The sequence below is a fragment of the Panthera leo genome, chromosome D2, assembly GCF_018350215.1.
Source record: "Panthera leo isolate Ple1 chromosome D2, P.leo_Ple1_pat1.1, whole genome shotgun sequence".
Classification (NCBI taxonomy): domain Eukaryota; kingdom Metazoa; phylum Chordata; class Mammalia; order Carnivora; family Felidae; genus Panthera; species Panthera leo.
Genome location: NC_056689.1, coordinates 47,670,413 through 47,691,257, shown reverse-complemented (window position 1 = coordinate 47,691,257; position 20,845 = coordinate 47,670,413). Strand labels below are relative to the sequence as shown.

Here is a 20,845-nt window from a genome sequence, read left to right as displayed (position 1 = left end):
GAGGACGGTTCCTTTCTCACATGTCTAGCACCTCAGGGCTCCATGGCCTCTCTCTCCACCTGGAAGCTCATTCTGGAAGCCTTCTCCATGGAGTTGGGCTTCTCACGGCTTGGCCCTCACAGGGTAGTTGCACTTCTTATGTGGTGGCTGGCTTCTAAGAGCGAGTATTCCAAGAGACAGAAAGTGGAAGCTGCCGGTCTCTTCATGTTTGGGCCTGGAAACTGTCAGGGGGTAGTTTCTACCTTATTCTGTTGGTCCAAGCAGTCACAGAGCCCATCCAAACTCAAAGGGGACATAGATCCCACCTGTCAATGGAAAGAATGTCAAAGAATTTATGGCCATCTTTAATCCACCCCATGGCACAATGACCAATCCTTTGGACAATCCGGAAATGAGGGGACCCTGCCCATGAGCGACATGGTAACCTCTGCAATCTAATGCTCCACCACTGCACCTGGGGTGAACATAAATGTCAGAGGGCTATCACTGTGGTCCCAGGGATCAAGAGCACCTATGTGAAAAGACAGCTTCATTAAGGCACTCATGTCAGTCTTTTGGAATCTACCTCCCTCTCCAGAACTCTGGGGCATTCAGTCTAGGCTTTGTCACCTGCTGTGTTCCCAAAAGTTCCATCAGTCACTGGGGTAGATGTCCGGCACCCTCAGGGCCAGGAGAAATGGAGCTGACAGCTTTTGAGACTTGGTATGTGCAGTTCCAAGTTCCTTCTGAAATTGAAGACTCAATGCCTCAGAGCCAGGTACCTGACAAATAAGCTAATTCTTCGAGGTGGATTAGAGATGATGAATGTCGAGTGCCTACAACAGTGTCCCCTACAGCCAATGGCAGCTGTTGTCAGTTAATATTCATCTTGCCTTCAGTGGCCTTAACCCTGCCACCCGCTGGATGGCTTAACATCCCCACTGGAGAACAAAGAGGTGCCCCATTGATCTTCCTCTCTGGGCCCCAGTTCCAAGCCCTGGACTGGAGCTTCCTCAGCCAGAAGGTGCTCTGAGTGTGGGCTAGGAACTGTTAGCTGTTGGTCTGTAAAGAGGTGGGTACCGAGACTGAGAGTAGGCATTTACAAACTTTTATAGCAACTTGCAAGAATTATTCTATGACCATTGCATCTTATAACAAAAACAGGGTTTATGCTTTGAATGTCCTTGGTTTGTTTTTTATTTCTTTTCTAGTAGTTAAGTTTTATTGTAGTTTACAGAAATATCAGTCTGTGATTAAACGGAAATTTTTAAAACCACAGAGAGCTGGAGAAGCACTATTATAGGAGATGCTCTGGAATCTTGGTAGGAGATGCTCTGGAATCTTGCTAGTCTGGGCTCCCACTGTGTTCACTGGCTTTACCCTAAATAACAGTATAAAGGGTAGTCATGAGCTGGCTTCTCCTGCTCTAAAGGCCCTGAGCAGCTTGACCTTGACTTTAGCCACTTGCCCCACTCCTGAGATGAGAGACAAGAGACCTTTGAATCTGGGCTTAGGGGGAGGAAGAGGAAGCCTAGGTCCATCATGATTGTAAGGACAATAATGTTAGTCATTGTTCCCACTTACTGGGTGCCAAGCATTGTGTGAAGTGCTCACTAAATCCCTACCATAACCCTGACATTGGCATTATCATACCCATTTTACATGTGGGGAAGCTAAGGCAACTTGCTACATACACTGTACCTTCCAGAGAATCATTGGCCTGCCCCCATAAATCCTGATGACCACCAAGCCTGGCTCATGAATGTGGACATGATTCTCAGAGCTCCAAGGTGCAGGGCCCCCAGCTTGCCGAATGAGCAGGCAGTAAGAGGGGGCACTGGATTTGTCTTTTATAATAGGCTAAGAGCATGGATATGAGTCTTGTGTTGAAAATCCACTCATTCGGTGTGTGACCTTGGGCAAAGTTCAAAGGCAAAGCTATTCAACCTCCCTAAGCCCCAGTTTCCTATACATGAACTGGGGAAGTGTTCAGAGGCTTAGATGATGCATATAAAGATGATGCATGGGCAGGTGTGTGAGGGAAACCTGAATATTGGACATTGTTACCGTTCTTCCTGTGGCTCTTCTCACACCTGTCCTTTCCTCACAGCAAAGTTGGCCTGCGATGACCAAATTCACATTCTCAAGCAGCACAGACGTAAAGAGCTGGAAACACGGCAAAAACAGTATCGGTGAGTTATGACGTCAGACCAGACAGCCCTGAATGAACTCTGCCCACAGCGTATGGCTGACCGCTGCTGGTAAGCAATGGCCAGGCCACCAGTGCCCTGTAGTGCTCCTCGATCCCCAAGATCCACTTGACCTCCACTGTCCAGGCAGAGATGGTAAAGTGCATTATGGAGAAAACTGTGGGGAAACCATATCAGCATCTAGGGGGAATGGGGCAGCAAAAGCTTGGATTTACATTAATGTTCTTTCACCTCCTATTGTAGTGATTACCCCCTCACTTTTTATGTCTTCTGGTAATAATTCTATTGTAAAAGTGATAAATAATCTCCAAAAAATTGGCAAATCTTTAGCTAACAGACCAAGAAAAAAAGAGGGAGGGAACTCAAATTTTTTAAAGTAGGAGAGAGGGAGCATCAGTACCCACCTCACACAAATTAAAATGTATAAAAGGGAATACTATGGACAGTTGTATACCAACAAATTAGATAACTTGAGTGAAATGGAGAAGTCCTAGAAAGATAGGAATGACCAAAACTGACTTAAGAATAAATAATTTGAATAGAACAATCACAAGCCAAAAGGTCGAATCAGTAATTTTGAAACTTCCCACAAAGAAAATCCTAGGCCCAGATGACCTCACTGATTAATTCTACCAAACGCTTAAAGAATTAGTACCAATCCTGCATAAGCTCTTCCAGAAAATGCAAGAGGAGGGAACACATCCCAGTGCATTGAATGAGATCGGTGTTATACCAAAATCAGGCAAAGACATCGTAAAAAAACTATACACCAATGTCTCTTATGGATATAGATGTAAGCATTTTCAACAAAATACTAGCAAACTGGATGCAACAGCATGTAAAAGATATACAATATAGGATTTATCCCAAGTGCGCAAGGTTGGTTTAATATCCAAAAATCAATTAATGTAATGCACCATATCAGTAAAGAACAAAGAAACACATGAGCATCTCAAAAGACATATAAGAGTGCATTTGACAAAATCCAACATTCTTTCATGATTGAATAACGCTAAAAAAAAATAGGAATTAAACAGAAATTTCTCAACCTGGTAAAGGGCACCTATAAAAAAACCTTACAATTAATATCATTTTTTTTAACATTTATTTATTTTTGAGAGAGAGAGAGACAGAGTGTGAGTGGGGGGAGGGGCAGAGAGAAAGGGAGACACAGAATCCAAAACAGGCTCCAGGCTCTGAGGTATCAGCATAGAGCCCAAGGTGGGGCTTGAACTCACGAACTGTGAGGTTGTGACCTGAACTGAAGTCGGAAGCTCTACTCAGTCAGTGGAGCTGGGTAGGTGTCCCCGGTTCATATCGTTCTTAATGGGAAATGACTACATGGTTTCCTCCTAAGATCCAGGAACAAGATAAGGATGTCAGCTTTTGCCACTTCTGTGTAACATTGTACTGGAGATTCTAGCCAGGGCAATTAGGCAAGAGGGGAGAAAGGGCACCCACGTTAAAGAGCGATAAGTGAAACCACTGCCATTCACGGATGAAATGATCTCGTATGTAGAAAATCCTAAGACGTTCACCAAAAAAAAATATTGGAACTGATAACCCAGCAAGGTTGCAGCATAAAAGACTAATATACACAATTCAGTTGTGTTTCTGTATGCTAATAATCAATCTGAAAATAAAGATAACAAAACAGTTCCATGTGCAGTAACATCAAAAGGAATAAAATATTTATGAATAAACTTAACAAAAGAAGTCTAAGACTTACACAATGAAAACTACAAAACATTGCTGAAAGTAATTAAAGAAGACCTAAATAAGGTGAAAGACATCTTACATTCACAGACCAGAGGACTTAATATTATAAAAATAGCAGTACTCCCCAAAGCAGTGTGCATATTTAACACAATCCCTATCAAAGTCTCAGCTAACTTTTTTGCAGAAATTGACAAGATGATCCTAAAAATCATAAGGAAATGCAAGGAACCCATAATAGTCAAAATAATCTTGAAAAAAAAAACTTGGGGAACTCACAGTTGCCAATATCAGAATTACTACACTGCTGTGGTAATTAAAACAATCGTGGTATTGGCATAAGGTTAGATATATAGAGAAATTAAATAGAATTGAGAGTCCAGAAGTTAGCCCTTGCATTTATGGTCAGTTAATTTTCAACAGAGGCAGCAAGACAATTCAATGGAGAAAGGATAGTCTTTTCAACAAATGGTGTTGGGACAACTGACTAGCCACATGCAAAAGAATGAAATTGGACCCTTACCCCACATACAAAAATTAACTTAAAGTGGATCAAATACTTAAACGTAAGAGCTAAAACTAAAACATTGAAAAAGACAGGGGTAAACTTTCATGGCCTTGCATTGGCAAAGTATTTTTAGATATGACAACAAAAGCTTAAACAACAAAGGAGAAATAGATAAGCTCATGTTATCAAATTTTAACTTTCATGCTTCGAAGGATACCATCAAGAAAGTGAAAAGACAACTCACAGAATGGGATGAAATATTTGTAAATCATGGATCTGATAAGGGACTTGTATCCAGAATATATAAAGAGCTCTTACAAATCAATAATAAAGACAAATAATCCAATTTAAAAATAGAGAAGGATCTGAATAGACATTTTTCCAAGGAAGATATATACATGATCGATAAGTCCATGAAAAGATGCTTGACATCATTATTCATTAGGGAAATGCAAATCATTACCACTTCACATTTACTATGAAAGTCAGATAATAACAAAAGTTGTGAGGATGTGGAGAAATCAGAACCTTCATACACTCCTGGTAGGAATGTAAAATGTGCAGCTGCTTTGGAAAACAGTCTAGTAGTTACTCAAGTTGTTAAATCAAGAGTTGCTAGATAATCCAGCAGTTCCACATCTAGGCATATGCCTAAGAAAACGAAAATATATGTCCGCACACAAACTTGTATATGAATGTTTACATTATCCATAAGAACCAAAGGTGAATACAACCCAGATGCCCATTAACTGATGAATCTGTAAATAAAATGTGGTATGTCTATACATGGAAACTATTTTGGCCATAAAAAAAATGAAGAAGCACTTCTCCAGAGAAAATATATGGCCCACAAGCATTTGAAAGGATGCTCGACATCATTAATCATCAGGAAAGTGCAAATCAAAATCACAGTGAGATAGCATGTCACACCCCTAGGATGACTAGAATCAAAAAGAGAAAGTGGAGCCCACAAACATTTTTGGTAGAATATAAAATGGCACAGCCACCTTGAAAAACAGGTTAGCAGTTTCTCAAACCTTTTTTAATTTTTTTTTTATTTTTTAGAGAGAGGGGGGGAAGTCAGGGAAGTGGGGCAGAGGGAGAGGGAAAGAATCTTAAGCAGGCTTCTCACTCAGCATAGAGCCCGACATGGCACTCGATCCCACGACCCTGGGATCATGACCTGAGCCAAAATCAAGAGTCAGATGTTCAGCCAAATGAGCCACCCAGGTGCCCCACAGCTTCTCAAATCTTGAACAGACTTCGTACTAGCAGTTCTATCCCTTTTTTCTTATTGTGCACGGTGGCTACACAAGAGTAATGAAAATAGGTTTCTACACACACACACACACACACACACACACACACACACACAAGCTTTATATAAATATTCATAGGAACATCACTTATAATAGCCCAAAGGTGGAAACAACATAAATTCCATTACCTGATGAATGGATAAACAAAATGTGGTATATTCATATAATGGAATGTTATTTAGCATTAAAAAGAATGAACTATGGATACATACTAAACCATGCATGAACCTCAAAAACATTATGCTAAAGAGGAAAGTCATTTACAAAACACCACATACTGTATGATTCTACTTTATGAAATGTCTGGAACAGGCAAGTCTGTGGACACAGAATAGTAGACTGTTGGTTGCCCAGGACTGGAAGTTGGGGATAGACACGGACAGTGACTATTAATAGGCACAAGGTTTCTTTTTGGGGTGAAAATATCCCCAAATTAGACTTTGGTGAAGCCTGCACAATTCTGTAAGTACACTAAAAAACTTCATCGGATACTTTTAAGGGGTGAATTTTATTGTATGTAAATTACAACTCAATATAGCTGTTTTTGGAAATAACACATGATCTAGAGCACTCATCTAGAAAACGGTGGTCAGTGGGCTATATTCAGCCTATAAATTTGTTTCATGGTCGCTGTGGAGTTCTGAGTAAACAGGGCCCAGGTTTCCTCAGTCCAATACCTGTCCACTGTCTGTGTCAAGGCATCTTTCAGGTCCTACTTTGGCCTTTGTAGACCTTGAGTCTGTGACTCCTTCCAAGGGAGAAGAATGGATGGACTCATGCTAACCAGTCAGCATGGTTACCTGGGCTATGGCGAGGCTCTTGGGGAGTGATGACCATGACACCTTTCCACGTATTTCTCTATGGTGTAACTTCCTACAAAGAGTATGCAGTATGTCAGGCTTTTTTAATCCAATAAAGCAAAAGAAGGGTAGTCAATGACCTGCTGCTATGCAGAGCAACATAGGCAAACCTCACAAGTACAGTGTTGGATACCGGAAGTGAGGCACACCGTGTCTGACCAATCCATAGAGTTTGGAAGTCTGTTGTTTAGGGACAGTTACATAGCAGTGGGACAATAGACAACAGCAAGGAAATGATTCTCATAAAAGGGAGGACAGTGATCAGGGGAGGCTAAGCGGGAAAGCAGGTGCGGTGTGGGGATACTGGTAACATTCTGATTCTTGATCTGGATGTTGGTTGTTATACAGATGTTTTGTGCATTTTTCTCCATATGTGTGCATACATATACATATCCACACATACATACATGTGTTTCTATGTTTGATTTCATAATAAAATTTTAAAATAAAATTTTTATGTCTTTATATCAGGTGAAGGAGGGTAATCTGATTATACTTGAGTAATGTTAAAGATTTATGAATTTGTGGTTTATTTTAAAACTTTCGTGTGTGAGCCTCTGGGCTCAGACACCATGTGATGCGTTCTGGGACTTTTGTGTTTGGTGCAGTGCACAAGGCGTTGTCCGAAAGCTCTGCACCACCATTCCCATCTTAAAACATTGTTATTTCTCAGCTCCTTCCTCAGCTTTCCTCCCCACTTCAGCCCCTACAGTGAGCATCCCATGGGCGTTTGGCCTTGTGGAAAGAAGGAATCCTAGTCTGCAGTGACATTAAACAGCTTGCAGAGAATCAGGCTAGTTTGTGTCCTGTTAGGAGAGTGGGCAGGAAGTTTTATCAGTTCCACTGTCATTCAGACTAAGATGTTAATGGCAGATAAATTAGTCTTACAGGCATGTTGTCTTAACGCAGTATTTTCCAAAGTGTATCCTGGAGCAGCGGCCCCATAACTTTCTCCCCGTGGTGAGACAAGTTTGGGAAACTGTTCATCACCTCCTCCTCCTGGAGGTTCCTGATGCACATAAGCAGTGAGAATTCTGAGAAGCTCTGGGGTAGTGGACTGTGGTTAATTTTTTTTTTCCCACCCAGTGTTTCCCAAGAGAGTTGGACATACAATTCTTAACATCTCACAGAACAAGTACTCCGTGGAGCACCCTTTGGGAAGTACCCCTTTATTAGGGAGCAATGGATTCAGTGGTGTGTTTGTTTCACCACCAGGGACAGGGCTTTGACAGGGTCTAGGGAGATGGGGCCAAGGGCTTTTCCAGTGAAATAGTTATCCCTCTTCTTAGATCTAATCGTCATTGTTTCTTCCTCCTTCCACTCATCTGCCCTCTTCAGACGCCCTCCTCTGCTTCCGTTCAGGAAGCACTGAACTTTGCACCGTCTGCATAATCTAGGAGTTCCTCTTTCACACGAACTCTCGAGCTTCCAGATGAGAGTTGGAAGTAAAGTAAGAATAGTCTCCAATCTGTCAGGGAGCTGCAAGCCCAGCTGGCCTTCGTCCCTCAGTCAGCCTGGCAGGGAAGTGGAGAAGCCCACGCAGGTCATAACGCCCTGACCCCATTCTCACTGTGACCGTATGCACCTGGCTGGTGTGCGCACACACACAGCAGCGGATAGAGTAGTGGTTTGTAACCTACAGCGTTTGATCATTTTGTGACTTGCTTTTTTTCACTCGTCATTCTGTTTTGAAGGGCAGCCGGTTGACACAGACAGGTGTCATCCATTCACTTAGCTCCTGTATAGCACACCATTGCACGAACAAACCACCAGGCTCACCCACTCTCCTGCTGATGGACATGTAGACCGTCTTTAATATCTGGCTGTCACAAGCCACACCAGAGTGAGCTCTCTCATCTGTCTCCTGGTGCTCTTATGGAAGAATTTCTCTAGGGAATATTCTTAGAAGTAGACCTGCAGGATAGCAGACCACACTGTGAGTTTTCTAGATATTGCCACTGGGGTTCCAAAGGGGTTCTGCCAGTGTTCACCCCTAGCAGCTGTTTCTTAGGGTTGCACTTTCCCTACATCATTGACACACTTTGCATCTTGAGACATTCTCATTGGTGTCGGTCTGATGTGTCTGAAATAGTATCTCATTGATTTCCTCATTCTTACATTGCCACATATTTCTCGCTGTATGTGAATTCAGCCATTCCCCTGTTGTTTGCTTCGTGTGTGTGTGTGTGTGTGTGTGTGTGTGTGTGTATTTGGCATTACCAACAGTGTGGCAGGAGGCAACCTCATAACAAGCAGCTTGATGTCCTGGTGATTTCATTACTGTCAATTTCCAGAACTCACCTTGCTGGGTCAAATTAGCAGTTTCATTTTTAAAAGTACTAACAAAAATCCTTTCTCACAATGTTATAGTAATTTTTGGTGCAATTTTCCAGTTGTATATGTATATATATGACATACCTGATCATGTCAATCTTTTATATTTTTGACAATCTAAAAACCCCTAAATTGGACCCCATGGTTGTTTTAATCTGCCACTGGTGAGTTAAGCCTCTGTGCATTGCCTCTTCTTTGAATTGTCTGTTTATATGCTTCATTTTTCTGTGTCCTTGTGATTATTCATCTAAAGGAGCCCTTTGTGTGTTCGGATAGCACCTTTTCATTATGAGTATGGTATATGTCATTTGTCTACTGTTGCTTGTGTCGCAGATTTTAGTTCTTTATTTTCTTAACTATATGTATCGGTTTTCCTTTATAACTTTTGGGTTTCCTGCTTTACGTAACAAGGCCCTCCCCACCCCTGTGTTACATAAATATACCTATATTTTTGTCTAACTTTTACAATTTAGTTTTTTAACATTAGGCTTTTAACTCACCTGCCATGTATTTTTATACATGATGTGAAGTAGGGGGTCAAACATCCCGGTGTCACTTATTACATAACACACTCCTTCCTACTGCCCAGGGATGATGCCCATAGCACACAGAGCTGGCACAGCCTGGTGGGATGTGCGTGGGCTCTGCAGCCAGTTTCTGAGCTCCACTCCCACTTACTCCATCCTGTTGTTTGGTCTCTGTGTGCCTCCTTCCTCCTCTCCCTCTCCCCCCCTCTTCCGCCCTCCCCTCTCCCCCTCCTTCCTCCTCCTTCCTCCCTTCTCCACTTCTCCTCTCCCCCTCCCTCCCCCTCCTCCTTCCTCTCCTCTCCACCTCCCTTCCTCTCCACCTCCCCCTCTCCCTCCCTCCCCTTTCCCCTTCCCTCCCTTCTCTCTCCCCCTCCCTCTCCCCTCCCTCCCCTCTCTCCCCACACTTCTTTTTCCTTCCCTTCTCCCTTCCATCCCCTCCCTCCTTCCCTCTCCCCCTCCCTACTTTCTCTGTTTCCCTCCCTCCCTACCCCACAGTCTTCTCCCTCTTTGACATTTTAATATGTAATAAGTATATATCAATACATGCCCTTTTCCCCTTTCTTTCTACCTAGGACTTACTCAGAAAATTGAGGTCTTTTCAACTTAAGAAGGTTTTTCTCTTATTTCTTGATTTTTACTTCTCTCTATATTCCTCTCTCTCCTTTTGGACTTCTTAGTCTCTGCATATTAAATCTTCTAGGTCTGCCTTTCATGTCTCTTGTGTTTTCTTTTCTTTTTAAGTTTTTATTTTAATTCCAGTTAGTTAACATACAGTGTCATATTTGTTTTAGGTACACAGTATTCATCACTTCCATAAAACACCCGGTGCTCATCACAACAAGTGCCCTCCGTAATCCCCATCATGGCTTCCATTTCTTTGTGTTTTTGCTCTGTATTTGTGTTATGTTTTCTTCCATTTTGTACAGAGCAGTACCTGGCACATGACAGGTGCTCAGTAATTACTTCCTTAATGAATACATTTTGTGCAGGAAACAAATTAGATCTCACAGTGACTCTTCTCTTTTCCCATTTCTCTGTTGAATTTTCAATTCAGAAATCATGTTTTGTGGCTGCAGAAGGTCTTTTTAGGGGCACCCGGCTGGCTCAGTCCATAGAGCATCTGACTTTTGATCTCAGGGTTGTGAGTTCAAGACCCACGTTGGGCATGGGGTCTACTTTAAAAAAAGGAAAAAAAAGAAAATCTTTTTACATTCTACTGTATCTCTTTAACACTTCTTTTTTTAAGAAATTAAATGTCTTTAAAAAAGAAATTAAATGTCTTTTTTGCATCTTCATTTCCTCTGCCTGGCGTGTTCAACTCCCTGTGGAGTGTGATTTTTTTTCTTTGCCTATTTATCTACGGGCACGAAGATCTTTGGCCCCTGTGCAGGTCAGCCTGTCAGCTGTCTCAGGTAGCAGTGGCCTGCAGTGGAAGGGACACAGGTGTCTGGTGGAGAGCTGGCAAACCGCACAGTCTCCACGCACTGAGAGGCGGTAGGTAGTCTCTAGATCACGGAAGGTGGGCACTTCCATCCATTAGTGCTGCCACCTTCAGGAGGTGGGGGGGGACAGCAGTGGGGCAGGAGGTTCCAAGAAAATCAATTATTTTCTAAAACAAAGGGGGAAAAAATCAGTAGATTAGTTGACGTTGTACACTTGTCTACATTTTATCAGCGTTGGTGTTAATACAAACAACAAATAGAGAAGGTTTTCTTAAAGCCCAGGAAAATGGAATACTGTAAGTAAACCAACAGTGATAAATGACAGTGCCATGCAACAGAAAATGTTTCTCAAAATGCATTTGCTTCCCCGGGCGACCATACCTAGCTCCTGTTCGCCTCTTGTGGTCCCAATGGGAGTCTTACCTGGCCAACAGGACAGCATGAAAAACCATGGGGATTTTGGGGACAGTAATAGCACAAGATGATATTAAAGGGACTCCAGACTTTTTCATGACCTCAACTCTCAGTGCTTTACTTTCTGTTGTGAGAAAGTTTTCAGAAAAGGAGAGTTAGGAATACAAGTGAAAAGCTGTTAACCCAGAATGTAAATTTTGATTTTTAAATAAATGCAAGATCGTTTTCCCTGCCCTAAAGGAACAGACACTTTGGGTTAGTTTTGGTTTTGCCGTAAGAAAAAAAAACAGCAAAATTTAAAAAACAAAATGTAAGTGCCCAATGCTGCAGGATAAGTTTCAAGGACACCGGTATCTGAAAATGTGGGCTGGATACAGTGCATGGCCTGTCTTGGGGGGGGAGCTATTTTGATTTTAACAGTCACTAAACCTGCCTCTGGTGGCAGTCTGTGTCCGAAGTCCAATCACCGTGCTGCCCTGGACACCTTACTTGGAAGGCGTGCCCACTGTCCCCTTTCCCCAGCCACCACACACAGTCCAGGGGCACATTGACCGAGCTGGTGGGACACCGGCTGTTCAGTTCAGCCTGGAAGTGGAGCGGCCTCAACCCTTTCTACCTCCGGTGACCGGCAAGGCAACTCTGTGCCGAGGGAGACAGGCAGTAGAATGTCCCGTCAGATCCGTGAGGTCTTCTGATGCTTCCTTTTCAGCTTCCTTTTACGCAGTGGCGCACACCTACTGCACTCGCCACTCCTCTGCTGTGAGCCCAGTCTCAGGTTCAGGGGACCTCACACCTCCTGCTGTGAAGCTCAGGGCACAGCAAAGCAGGCTACTGCCGGACCCCGGGAGGGGTCCCAGTACGTCACGGATGCACACTCAGCTATAACGTCTCGGCCTGACGGAGGGCACATCCTCAGACCGCAGGGGCAGGCTTTAGTCTGAGGGGCCAGCCCAAAGGCCAGGCATTTTACACAGTTGTCTTCTTTTTATTCATGCTCAGATGGATGGAGTGGAACCCTGGCTTCCCCTTGAGTATCGATGCCAAATACCACAAGGATCTACCCCGAGACATCCAGTTTGATAGTGAGAAGGGTGTGGACTTCGTTCTGAACTACTCCAAAGCGTGAGTTTCCAAGAACCTAAGGATGCTGGGCAGTCCCTCCAGGGGCCAGGGCCGCGGATGGAACCCTCAGTCCTTTCCTTGTGGGAGCTCTGGGCTGGGGAGCAGCTCAGCTGGTCTTCCCAAATCACTTGATTGTATCCGATGTGCAGCCGCAGGGTAGCCTGTATCTAAACCAAGTTATAACCTGGATGGCTCCAGACACCAAACATAGCTCTGTTGTCAGCCCAAGGTAGAGGTCTTTACCTGGAGTGCCCACCCCACCCATATCTCATCCCCCTATAGCCGATTCGGGGTTGGAGAGGGTCCACGCTGTCCCCTGGATAGAAGGGCTCTGCGGTAGTAATGGCCACCACGCCTGTGCTGATCGCTGACACCCATCCCCCCAGGTTGTCTATCACAACAACCCCTTGAGGTAGGCACGATTACCCTCCCTTTGGAGTTGAAGAATCTGAGGAATAAGGAAGTCACATACCTTGCCCAGTGGCCCCTGCTAATAAATGGTAGAGACCCAAGTTCTGTGCTCCTTCTTTGCAGTTGAATAACGGCAGGGCTTTTAAAGTGTGCCAAACCCTGAGACTCCTTGGGTGCTTGTTAAAAACAGGGAGCCCTAGTCCCGTCCCAGGGCTAGTGGAGGAGCCTTTGAAGTTGTACTTTGACACTCTGGGGAGTTCCCGCAAGCATACAAATCTAGAAAACTCTCCATCCGTGGTTCTGCCACCTGATGGAGCCATAGAATGCCCTGTGGAGCTTCAGCACTTCTTGGTGCCAGGCCAGCCCCACAGCCAGGATGAGAGTCTCCCGGGACGGGGCCCTGGCCTCAGGTAGGCATATCCTGGGGCGACATTTGCTCAGTGCCCAGCTGCTCCCCTTGAGAAGGGTGTCTTCTGGTCAGACTTCTGAAAGGTAAGCACAAGAGACCACACTCAGGCCTGTGCCAAAGTCTTCTTCCTCTGGACACTTTGGAAGCGCTCTACACACACACACACACACACACACACACACACACACACACACACAGCCTCACAATCAGCCTCTGTAGGGAACCCCCTCACATTAGCAAGGCCATTTGCACTGGTGTCCCTCAGGCTGCCTGAGAGGGAACAAGTGGTAGGGGTCTAACACTTACCAAGCCTCTGCCGAGGGCCGGGCTCTTAGGTGTGGGCATTTTCTACTAGAATCATCTGTTTTCACTTTCTGGGAGGTCGATACTGTTCTTGAACGCTTCCAGGTAAATAACCTGGGTCCAGGTCAAGGAATTTGCCTAAGGTCATTCAGGCAGAAATCGGCAAAACCCGAATTTGCATTCAGATCTCTTTGGGTCCAAAGCTGGGGATTTTTTCCCCTGCTACAGTTGGGACCAACTGGGGAGAAAAATTAAAACCCAACATCTGGACTAGTAATGCAGTAGTACCCAACATCTGGTTCCCTGGAAACATCAGGGCAATTAAACATCTGATTTCCCACCCAGGGATCCCCAAAGGCAGGTGGCTTTGGTAGGGCAGAGCCCTGACCAGAATGGTGCAAGCAGGACAGAAACGCCTTCTGAGAGGGGCAGTTTGAAGAGAAAATGATAAGGATGGAGAGGCAGCGAGGTCAGAGGAGAAGATACTGCTTTGGGGAATCATCCTACCTCTACTTAGTGATGGGGAAGGGATGGATGGTGGAGTGATGGTGGGTGGATGGATGGATGGATGGTGGGTGGAGGGGTGGATGGAAAGAGGGAGGGAGGATGGAAGGAGGGCAGAAGAGTGGACGGTTGGTGGAGAAATACCTGGAGGGTGGATGGATAGATGGTGAGTGGGTGGATGGACGGTGGAGTGAAGGCCAGTCTGTGCCTTTCTTATGTCTGCTCAGTGTTCCTGGAATTAATTGTCATCTTCGTACCTCCGGAGCCTAGCACAGCAGCTGCCACAGAATAGGTGCTCAGTAAACTCTGTCAAAATGGGAGTCTGACCCCACTGGCCTCTGACCCCTCAGGGGCCTTTGTTACCACCTCATGGGCCCTCACTTCACACACACACACACACACACACACACACACACTCTCTCTCTCTCTCTCTCTCTCTCTCTCTCTCTCTCTCTCTCTCACACACACACATACACACACACACACACACACACACACACACACACAATTACCTTTCTTCTCTCACATGTCCCATCCTAGAAGTGTGTTTAATATTACTTCCATGCTGCCTCGGCCCAGCCTGTCCTGCCCAAACTGTTAAACCAGCATCTGTAGCCCACCTCTACCTATATTTTAAAAGCTCCCGGGGGGATTCCAGTGTGCAGTCAGGGTTGAAACCGCTGGCCTCAATGCCTCCCTTGGCCTCATCCTCCACTCAGTTGCATGTGGGGTGACGTCTATTTCCTGGGGTCTCCGAGTGCATCTCCTTCCCTCCCAGCTCTGTCATCTCTCCCTGGGACATTCAGGAACATCCTTCGACCTGCTTCCCCAGGATCCATCCCACACAGCAATTGGAAGTTCGTTCTCAAGCACACATACAGTTTTTTGGAGGCTCCTTCTATAAGGGCAAATCTAATTCTTTTACTCCTCCATCTAAAATCCCTCAGTGATTACCCCAACTACAGGCGAGAGTCCAGACCTCTCTGCCCAGCTCCCCTGCCCTCTCCCTTGCCCCCAGATACAGGGGACACTTTAGCCATGTGCGCCCAGCACCAGTTTGCAGGGCATCTTCTTGCCCTTGCTTTGCATGAGCTATTTCCTCCACCTTGAACACCATCCTTCCTTTCTTGGCCTGGAGAAATCCAACTCCTCATTTTTAAGGACTTGGATGAGGTGACCCTTCTCCAAGAAGTGCCTAGAAGCCCCTAGGCCTGAGTGAGGTCTCCTCCCCTGTGCTCCCCAGCACTGGCCACACAAACCACCATTTCTCCAATGACACATCGACCCACCTTTCTCCACGTCTGCCGTGTAACTTGGCCCCTTGAGCTATGGACTGTTTGGAAGGAACACAGCTAGGAAATCTTGAGATGGGCCCTCAGCCCCTCCTGGTACAGCACAGCTGGCCACATCAGCTAAGCCTCACTTCTGCTGGCTAAGGACCATGAGGTTCTAGGAAGGAGATAAGAGATGTGTCCCTGCATTCGAGGAGAGCACAGCCTGAGCCAAGGGGACTAGACCTCAGGGAGGTAGCTCAAAGCACCCCACCCCCACCCCAGGGAGATGAAGGGTGCATGGGAGAGGGCTCTAGGCCAGTGGAGGGTGATCTTGGGAAGCTAACATCTCTGAGCCTCAGTGTCTCACCCACGGCTCCTACTCGGGGTCGTTGTGAGAATATAATGGGGCTATGTGTCAACCCTGCACAGAGAAGTTTCTCCCTAAAAACAGCATTAATTTCCATCCATTTTTGGTAATGGGGTCAGGCCAGCCAGGACCTGGCTGAGCACCTGCCCTCAGATCGGCCTCTCCCCTCAAGGACTCATAGAGGGACCGTCACTCTGTCTGGTGTTACCTTGTCACGGAGTCCAGGAAGGCTTCACAGTAGAAGGGCATCTGACTTGGCCTTGTCACTGGCCAGGCACACAGGCAGGGGCCTAGAGGGATGGGACAAGAATGCTCTGGCAAGGTCAGCTCTGGGCAGAGGTCAGCTGTGGCTGAGCCTGCTCACAGAACCGAGTGAGTTGTGACATTTCCTGGGGGCATCAAAGCAGGAGCAGCTTGTATGTTTACTCACTGTTTGCAGCCCCGGAGTTCGATTGCAGGAGGTTGGCAGGCTGATAAGGGAATGTACCTTTAAAGGAAATTGAGAAAAAGAGCTTCCTTCCTGGTAAGGTAGAACAGTGCAGAAATATGACTGAGTTCTGGGAGAGGTGACCAGCCTGGTGCCAAGACCAAGGTGCTCGACCCTTACCCACTGTGCATTTCCTGCCAGATGAGACCAGGTGGAGGCAGCTCCTTGAAGGAGCGTCCTTCTCCCCAAAGTCACAGGGGCACCTCGCCGTAAGCACAGACATCTTCCTGGGGACCGGGGGGAGCACGGTTACAGCCTTCATGGACTGCTCTGGACCTGCATTTGCAGTGCTCAGTGAGAAACAGGGAGACGGGCGAGAAGTCAGAGCCACGTTGCAGAAGTGTGGCCTGGCAGCCTTTGAGGGCCTGACGAGAGAGCCCAGAGGTGGGGAAGGGGCTGACTGAAGACGGGGAGTGGGAGAGCAGGGAAGAATGTAGGATGTCGTGTGGATGGACCCGGGATCCCGTTGGAATTCATCAAAATGGGGAGAGACTGAGGGGGGCACCCAGGGCATCCTTGACGTGTGCATCTGGGTTATTGGGCAAATGGAGTGATCATTACAAAGGGAAGCTGATGAGGGGGTGGGGGCACCTTGGTGGCTCAGTCGGTTGAGCAACCGACTTCAGCTCAGGTCACGATCTCACAGTTCCTGAGTTTGAGCTCCACGTTGGGCTCGGCGCTGGCAGTGCAGAGCCTGCTTGGGATTCTCCCTCTCTCTATCCCTCCCCTACTTGTGCTTTCTTTCTCTCTCAAAATAAATAAATAAACTTAAAAAAAAAAAAGGGAAGCTGGGGTGGGGAAGAAGCAGGGGGTAGATGAGTTCAGCTTAGGGGCATTGCTGAGGTTGAAAGCCCCAAGCAGCCTCTGGAGGTGCCGTCCAGGCTCAGGGCCGAGGGCCAGAGGCTTTGTGCCAGGGAGGGGCCGGGGGGAGTGTGGTCTGACAGCTGTAACCCCATTACCCCCTGCTCCCGGCCCCCTAGACAAGTCTCTGCAGCTTGTTTGGAGACCAGGCAAAATCACATGTATGGCAGCTCCTTGAGGGGAGTTGGTGGTGAAAAGAAGGGATCAGGTGTCTGAGATGAAGAAGGTCAGGAGCCTAGAGGGGATAGAGGGGATGAGTGGATGGGGCAGAGTTCCAGAGCAGGAGGCTAAGAGGGGGAGCAGGGTGGTGAGGCCTGGGGTGGGGCCGTTCGTTTCTCCAGAAACCAAAGCCGTGATGGGTTCTGTGCAGGAAGAAGACCCCACGCCCTCTTAGTGTCACCCCAGCTCAGAAACAAGTCGGCTCCACGTGACCAAAGCACTCAGAAAATAGTGTTCTTCCGTTAACTTCACAAATGCTACCCAAAAGCCCCTGATCTGGGAAATTTTAAAAGCCGTGTATGTCCTCCTTCTAACTGATGTCTGGACGTCTATATATCAACCCTGTTTACCTCTATCAAATTTTGTTAGACAATCAGACATGCGTCCCATTGGAAGATAAATATGTTGGGGAAATGTGGGGGGGGGGGCAACCTCCCACCTAAAAGGCAGACAACCTGGGGAATTTTAATTATATTTGCTAAAGTAGCATTTTGTTGTTGTTGTTGTTGCTGTTGTTGTTGTTGTTGTTAAAAATGGATCATAAAAGGGGCGCCTGGGTGGCTCAGTCGGTTGAGTGTCCGACTTTGGCTCGGGTCATGATCTCGCAGTTCGTGAGTTCAAGCCCCACACCGGGCTCTGTGCTGTCAGTACAGAGCCTGCTTTGGATCCTCTGTCCCTCTCTCTCTGCCCCTCCCCCTGCTTGCACTCTCTCAAAAATAAATTTAAAAAAAATTTTTTTTAAAAGGATCATAAAAGAAGACATAACAAAACATTAAGTATGGTTTCCCTAAAAAAGGGTGTGTTCGGCCGTCAGATTACTTTGGAAGACCTTGCAACATCTTCAGCAGTGGTTCTCAAACCGTAGCTTGCAGCAGAATTCTCGGGGGGGGGGGGTGCGGCTTGTTAAAAATCTGGATTTCTGGGCCCAACCTCCAGAGTTTCTGATTCAGGGGGTCTGAGGCAGGGCCTGAGAATCTGCATTTTTAACAAGGTCCCATGCATGCTGATGCTGTAGGTCTTGGGACCACTGAGAACCCCTGCTCTCCAGGACTGTTAGGCCTTGACAAATCCTGGTGTAAAGAAATCTGTTTAAGGTCCCTGTGCTCTCCCAATTCCTCAGACTGGCTTGCCTTTCTGGGCGGGAGACCCCACGGAGCAGGTGTCCCACAGGGCACAGGAGGGAGGAGGACCTTTCCCCTTCTTATTTCCTCACTCCCCTGTGTCCTTCTCAGCTCTTCACTTTAGTTAGCTCCACTGGCATTTATGGAGTGCCTACTGTATGCCTGGACCCTGGAACTGTTCTCAGTACCAGTGGTCCCTGTCTTTTCTTTTCCTGTGCCCCTCCCCCACGTCTACCTCAAGCCTGCCCCAGGACTAGAAAAAGAAAATGCCAACTCCTGCCATGAAACAAACTCAGTAAAGGAAGGTGGAGTTTTAACTGAATGTGGCTGTTTTTGCAAGGCTCATTCTACAGTAGCTGAGCTCCTCCCGGACACTGGGCAGCTGCCCCAAGCCATCCTTGCTTAAGGTGGTAAGGACAAGCAATCAGCCAGGCTGCCCAGTGAGGGAACAGGAGTCCAAACACCTTCTCTCAAGCATTCTCATGCACGTGGATCTGTGTGGGACATTGGTAGACACAGGTTTTGATGAGGGCGTCTGAGTGGGGAGAGAGTCTGCATTCCCAGCAAGCCCTCGTGCTGGTCTCTGGACCTGACTCAGAGCAGCGAGTGGTTGTACTTTGCTTTCCTGGGAAAAAAAAAAAAAAAAAAATCTACTCATCTATTAAAATTACACTAACAAGTATCAACCCATCACTTGTTACCCTTTAAAGCAAAAGGTTGCCTCATTTAGAGCCTGGCAACCAGGGTTGATTCAAACTCTAGCTGTCATCTTGGGAGAGCTGTTTCGGTTTCCTCTCTGTAAGATGAGACTGATGAGGTCTAGCTGCTAGAATTAAGAGATTTAAGTGAGCTCCTGTTTGCAGTGGCCCCACGGTGCTGTCCGGCACACCGTTAGGTGAGTTCCCTCGAGTGTCTCCATTCTGGATGCTAGGGAGGACTTTCTCCTCATTCCTGAGCCCGAGGCAGGAGCCGGCTGGAGAGCTGCCTCCTCAGGCACTGCCACTGCCCATTTGCTAGCTCTGCTGGGCTTCCTCTACCCCTATGGGAGCAGGGCTGGAGGAGCCACTCCCACTCCTCCTTTGACAAATGCTTATTGAGCTCCTGGCGGGGGGGGGGGGGGGGTAGAGAGGAATCAAAAGTGGCCTTTGGTCCAGCTCCAAGAAATTCACAGTATAGTGGGACCAAGTTGTGGATAGTTCATCATAATAGCATGGAGTAGCTATTCCTTAGGAAAGGAGTGCAGGGGAGGAAGTAACTCGGGGCGGGGGGGGAGGGGGACTGCATTAGAAATATGCTTTCCAAGAGAGAAGATGCCCAACCTGGGTTTTGAAGGATGCATAGGAGTTTACTATGCTGATTGGAGGAGTAGAGGGGATGGCATTTTAGGCAGTGAGAATTCTGGTGAGCCAGAGGGACCAGAGTAGAGGTCTGTGTGGGGAAATGGTCAGAAGGTGGGCAAGGAGCCCAGCCTTTACCTGAGAAGGGGAGAGGGGGAAAGTACCGTGGTGGTCCAAGAGGCTCAGCACTTTAGTGTCAAGAAGAAAGGAGCTGGTTGTCAGATGCACTAGAGAGATCGGGGGAGGTTAGGGCTGTAGGGCCCTTCGGATGCAGCCGCTAGGAAGTCACCAGTGCCCTGGATGAGAGCACTTTCCGGGGACAAAGAGGACAGGAAGAAAAGACCAGGAAGGAGGTGAGGATTCTTCCGTGAATTGGGTGTGAAGGAAGAAAGAGGATGAGTGAATGAGAGAGGAAGACCCAGTGGAAGGAAGAGGGTAAAGCTGTGCTGCAGACAGGATTTTGGACTTGTCTGCTGGTCCCCCAGAACGCCAGTACCTAAGGCTGCAGCCTTTAATATTAACAGTGAGTGATAATTATGGCACGACTTGCTAATGTTTGTGGAATTCTTTTTTGTACCAGTGTTTTCTGTACATCACGTCAGCCCTGCGAGGTGGGGCAGTCATGTGCCCATTTCATAGATGAGAAAACCGAGCCACAGCAAGATTAGGGACTCGCCTAGGGCCACGTGGCCGGGAGGCGATGGGGCGGGATCTTAGGCCAGGCCCTTAACCCCTGTGCTGGCCAGCACCATCTCAGCTGCCATCTGTCGGGGACTCCCAGCCCCATGCAGATTTGTGTCCGAACACAAACACTTGGGTCGGGGGTTCTGAGACTCCCTGGTCCGGCCCCCGACCAGTGCCTGGCAGTCCCCTGTGCATGGACAGTTCCTGATAGAACCCGCAGACCCAGAGCCTCGCTAGCCTGCATCCCCGCAGCCCACGCCATAGCGTGCCACTGTGCCCATGGTTAAACCCGGTCCCGCCTGCGGAAAACAAACTTGTGGCCGAGGTCGCCAGAGACACCCTCCCCGTTGAACCTCCAGCTCGGGGCAGTCGTTTCCGTGCCACTTCTGGATAACTCCGGTGGCTTGTGTCCTCCGGGCCACCTGCTCTGCCTGGAA

The 20,845-nt window shown here is 47.1% G+C and overlaps 1 protein-coding gene across 1 annotated transcript in view; it reads left to right on the top strand.

Annotated features, from left to right (window-relative positions):
• ALOX5 (arachidonate 5-lipoxygenase) overlaps positions 1–20,845 on the top strand; it is a 49,695-nt gene that overhangs the window by 8,585 nt on the left and 20,265 nt on the right. Inside the window, exons 3-4 of the mRNA XM_042907587.1 lie at positions 2,090–2,171; positions 12,309–12,431. Coding sequence (XP_042763521.1) covers positions 2,090–2,171; positions 12,309–12,431 — 205 coding nt within the window. The remainder of the gene's footprint in view (positions 1–2,089; positions 2,172–12,308; positions 12,432–20,845) is intronic.